The following is a 5,000-nucleotide window of genomic DNA, read 5'->3' as shown; positions in this document are numbered from 1 at the left end:
TTAGGTAACCTTACCAGCAGTTCATACAGAACAAATCTCAAAGATTAGCAATATTTATCATGCATCTATAATCATTTACCAAAGAGAGTAGCATCACAAATTTCCCTCTTCATATACCATGCTCACCTCAGCTTTGTTTCAGAGATGAGGCAGCTAGCTCAGAGGCAAGCAAGTGGCTAGAGGAATATAACCCTCAGGAGGACTCTGAGCTCGCCCGGACAGCCAACGAACTTCTAGGGACGGTGGACGATCCCAAGTTTTCTAACACCGAGGTTGGTTGGTTGGTTGAAAGGGGGAGAGAGGGCATCTGCGCTTCTTGGCTGTCTGTCTGTGTCTGTGTATCTTTCTGTTAGTATCTATATGTCTCTCAGTCTGTGACTATCTGGCTTTCTGTCTGTCTCTCCCTCCCTCTTCCCCCTCCCCTCCCCCCCTCACTCTCACTCTCTCTCTCTCTCTCTCTCTCTCTCTCTCTCTCTCTCTCTCTCTCTCTCTCTCTCTCTCTCTCTCTCTCTCTCTCTCTCTCTCTCTCTCTCTCTCTCTCCTCCTCTCCCCCTCCCTCCCTCCCTCTCCCTCTCCCTCCCTCTCCCTCTCCCTCTCCCTCCCTCCCCCTCTCCCTCTCCCTCTCCCCTCCCCTCTCCCTCCCCTCCCCCTCCCTCCCCCTCTCTCTCTCTCTCTCTCTCTCTCTCTCTCTCTCTCTCTCTCTCTCTCTCTCTCTCTCTCTCTCTCTCTCTCTCTCTCTCTCTCTCTCTCTCCCTCCCTCCTCTCCCTCCCTCTCTCTCCCTCTCTCTCCCTCTCCCTCTCCCTCTCCCTCTCTCTCCTCTCCTCTCCTCTCCCTCTCCTCTCCCTCTCCTCTCCTCTCCTCTCTCTCTCTCTCTCTCTCTCTCTCTCTCTCTCTCTCTCTCTCTCTCTCTCTCTCTCTCTCTCTCTCTCTCTCTCTCTCTCTCTCTCCTCCCTCCCTCCCTCCCTCCCTCCCTCCCTCCCTCCCTCCCTCCTCTCTCTCCTCTCTCTTTCTCTCTCTTCCTCTCTCTTCCTCTCTCTTCCCCTCCCCTCTCTTCCTCCCTCCCCTATCCGCTTCCCCTCTCTCTCTCCCTCTCTCTCTCCCTCTCTCTCTCCCTCTCTCTCCTCTCTCTCTCTCTCTCTCTTTCTTTCTTTTTTCCCTTTTCTCAATATTCATGGCATTCATAAGGAAATACTCTACAGCATATTAATACGCGCAGTTTATTTATTATTTGTATATTTTTCTCCATTAGTATCATCATCATCATTGATATTATAATTAGAAGTATTGTTGTAAGTAGTTATCTCTTTTCCTTTTATGTAGAACCATTTTTTTATTTTTTATTACCATTGTGGTATGGAATTATTATTCTCATTATTGTCATAATTATTAGTATTATATTATTAATTTGGGTTACCTATTCAAAGCATATTTTCAAAATTTGATTTACAAAGGTGGCAGGTTGCATGATCAGCAGTTCCCAACGTTAGTTTGGGTTCTTTTGCTTTCCTTATGTTGGGAACCATTGTTTAGGCTAGAGATACATTGTAAGATTTATTTGTGTATACATAGATATAGATTTGTAATTTCTGGGTCTTTTTCTTTTTTCTATTTTTTTCTTATTTTCTGCATTTTTATCTCCCCTTTTTTTCTTTTCCTTTGTTTTTCTTTTTTTCATTCTCATGATTTTGCAGTTCATGAAATTCATCAGGAAGCTCGGGGAGGGGTCGAAGGGCGAGGTCTCCAAGGACTGGACGGAAGAGTTCCTCTCGGCCAACGGCAGCAGGACCTCCGCTGAGTCCTGGAGTACAGAATTCACCAAGGGACAACAACAGCAGCAGCCTCATGATCGCTGGGCCGAGGAGTTTGCTCAAGCGCAGAGATTAGGTACAGCAGAAGGAATCTGGGGGTTTTGCTTTATTTCTTCTGTTCTTTTTCTTGCTACTTGTCTTTCTCATTAGTCTCTCTCTCTTTCTGAGATTCTTTGCATTCCCTTTTTTTCATGACTAGGTTCTTATTTTCTCCCATTTTTCTCTTTCCTCTTGCTTACTTTTGAGTGATACGTATTATTTCCTTTAATGATTTTCTTTTCTTTTCTTTATTAAGTGACTTAAATGAATTAGTTTTGCTTACACATAGATGGCTTATTCGGCAAGGAGTAATGGTATTAATACTTAGAGGAAATAAAACTTTCCCAACATTTCAAGGAAATGGGGATATCAGGTGAAGCCAGCTAATTAGCTAATTCATCCAGAAAGAAAAAGAGTGCTAATAAGTTAATAAATCCTTCTCTTCTGCCACCCCTTACAAAGGTGCCCTTGAGCATGTGAATGTGGACAGCGATAAGATGAGCAGCGAGGAGCGGGAGGATTTCTGGCAGAACCTGAAGGAGGAGTGGGAGAAGATGGCTCGCGAGGACGACTTGGAGGAACACCCTTGGCTCTCAGAATTCAGTTCGTCTTCACTTGAGCCTTTCAAGGTGGGATTGAGGCTTGTGTTCTGTGTGTGTGTGTGTGTGTGTGTGTGTGTGTGTGTGTGTGTGTGTGTGTGTGTGTGTGTGTGTGTGTGTGTGTGTGTGTGTGTGTGTATGTATGTATATATATGTGTGCGTGTGTGTGTGTGTGTGTGTGTGTGTGTGTGTGTGTGTGTGTGTGTGTGTGTGTGTGTGTGTGTGTGTGTGTGTGTGTGTATGTATTTATATGTGTGCGTGTGTGTGTGTGTGTGTGTGTGTGTGTGTGTGTGTGTGTGTGTGTGTGTGTGTGTGTGTGTGTTGTGCTTTTGTGTTTGATTGTTTGTTTTGTTGTTTTCAGTTTTGTTTTGTATGTCTTATGTTGTTTTCATTTTTATTTGTTTGTTTGTGTGCTTAATATCAGTCTCATTTTGCTATCACTTTTTCTCTACTTTTGATAACAGAGAATATTTGTTATCAACATCAGTATCAAGCCTTCTTAAAGAGATGTAAGGTGATTTTAAACTGGGCTCCTTGTTTTTATCATGAAATAATCCCCCTGCCTTTCTTAAAAGCCTTTCTCCTGAAGGGATAGCCAGCATGCCCAAACTCACCTCTGAATTTTTGGGTGACTTGCAGGACTATAAATTTGAGGAGGACAACCCCCTGAAGGACCATCCGGACCCCTTGACAGAAGGCAAAAAGTGCCTGGAGGCGGGAGACCTTCCCTCAGCTGTGCTCCTCTTTGAGGCTGCCGCACAGCAGAATCCACAGAACCCTGAAACGTGGCTGCTGCTTGGGGCCGCCCATGCGGAAAATGAGCAGGACCCTGCTGCAATATCCGCCCTGAGGAGGTGAGTCAAGCGAACAGGAAGGATGGCCAGAGGACAAAAAGGCATAATTTTCTAAACCAGCTAATGTGTCTCTCATGTTCATAATATCAAATATATACCAAATATTGAAAAGGAAAAGTTCAAGGAGGGTACTAGAACCTTTAGAAGGGCAGGAGTGGGCAGGTAGGTTAGGATAAGCAGCTGAGAGGCAAGTCAGGGAGATGCAGGTTTAAACAAGGCTTACTGCGTTTTGCACTGAGACTGGGGAAGAGTGCAAGATGCTGGAGGGCTAATAATCAACTAAATAGAGGGGATGGAATGGTAAAAAATTGTACCTCATACATATATGTTAACTTTTTTCTCTCTCTGTCTCCTGTCTCTCTCTCTTTCGTCTCTCTCTTCCGTCTCTCTCTCTCTGCCGTCTCTCTCTCTCTCTCCTGTCTTCTCTCCCGTCTTTCTCTCTCCTGTCTTCTCTCCCGTCTCTCTCTCTCTCTCTCTCTCTCTCTCTCTCTCTCTCTCTCTCTCTCTCTCTCTCTCTCTCTCTCTCTCTCTCTCTCTCTCTGCCTCTCTCTCTCTGCCTCTCTCTCTCTGCCTACCCCTTTTGCTCCTTCTCTCACTTTTTCTTTTTTGGATACCCACATTGAATATAATTGCTTTCTCTTTCTTTTTTTGTCAGATGTGTAGAACTTGACCAAAATAACAGTGTGGCTTGGATGGCTTTAGCGACTTCATATACTAATGAATCTTACCAGACGCTGGCTTGTAATGCACTCAAGGTAAAAAGTATATCATTGTACAGAGAATGTTTTTCAAAAATAGAAAGATAGATGAAAATTAAACTTTATGTAAAATCTTATTTTTAGCTGATTTAAGACTTTAATTTTAGGGTTTTCAGATAGTGGAAGACAAATATCTGTTGGTCAGGGAACACAAGAATAATTTTTTCTCTCTCTCATTTTATTTTCCTCTTTTTAGGAGTGGATTCGCACTAATCCTGAGTATGCCCAGTTAGTCCCGAAGGGTGATACGTCACAAAGGAAGTCGAAGTTGATGACATCAACACTTGCTCCAAGGTAAGCGATAGGCTTTATAAGCTACTGCATGAATGTCATTCGATCAAATTACATTTACTTACCAAAAAATCTGTGGCGTTTATTATAGTAATGTTTTAAATTGACATTAAAGAAGTACAAATTAATTAATGGATATTTTAAGTGTATGCATTTATTCATTGATGCAAATATTTCTCTATCTGTCTTATTACATAAAATAGCTGTCCATCCCTTTCTCCAGAGCACTGATCCAGGAGGTGCAAGACCTCTATCTGGCTGCTGCTAATCAGCGGCCAAGTGAGAATATTGATGCGGATGTGCAGTGTGGCCTTGGTGTGCTCTTCAACCTGACAGGCGAGTACGACAAGGCCCTTGACTGCTTTCAGGCAGCCTTGAGTGTCCGGCCGAAGGTAAGGCTCCTACCCCTCAAACCCCTGCCCCACACTGACTGCCTAATTTATATGAACGGTTCCTCACGCAGACTCTTTCCACACTTCTTGATATTTCTGCTGTTTACTAATTGGGATTTATATTAAATATATTTTTATGTTTTACCTTGTATTTCCTTCATTTGATTTTTTTTTAATGAATTCTTATGTATATGCTTTGTTGTTCATTCTTCTTCTCTAAAAAAGGATCTGGTGAAATGTCTAGAGCATGATTGAGTT

At 43.2% G+C, this 5,000-nt stretch overlaps 1 protein-coding gene across 3 annotated transcripts in view; it reads left to right on the top strand.

The window, feature by feature from the left end:
- The window catches only part of LOC125038951 (peroxisomal targeting signal 1 receptor-like), a 27,717-nt gene that overhangs the window by 17,162 nt on the left and 5,555 nt on the right, over window positions 1–5,000 (top strand). For all 3 annotated transcript variants that reach the window (XR_007116088.1, XM_047632653.1, XM_047632652.1), the window contains exons 6-12: window positions 143–272; window positions 1,693–1,885; window positions 2,311–2,477; window positions 3,087–3,301; window positions 3,957–4,056; window positions 4,256–4,353; window positions 4,574–4,742. Coding sequence is in view for 2 of the 3 variants with exons in the window: in XM_047632653.1 (XP_047488609.1) it covers window positions 143–272; window positions 1,693–1,885; window positions 2,311–2,477; window positions 3,087–3,301; window positions 3,957–4,056; window positions 4,256–4,353; window positions 4,574–4,742 (1,072 nt within the window). In the remaining variant the exon portion in view is untranslated. The remainder of the gene's footprint in view (window positions 1–142; window positions 273–1,692; window positions 1,886–2,310; window positions 2,478–3,086; window positions 3,302–3,956; window positions 4,057–4,255; window positions 4,354–4,573; window positions 4,743–5,000) is intronic.

This window comes from Penaeus chinensis, chromosome 26 (genome assembly GCF_019202785.1).
Source record: "Penaeus chinensis breed Huanghai No. 1 chromosome 26, ASM1920278v2, whole genome shotgun sequence".
NCBI classification, from domain to species: domain Eukaryota; kingdom Metazoa; phylum Arthropoda; class Malacostraca; order Decapoda; family Penaeidae; genus Penaeus; species Penaeus chinensis.
The sequence above is the reverse complement of the archived record's forward strand: the minus strand, read 5'-3'. Positions and strand labels throughout refer to the sequence as shown.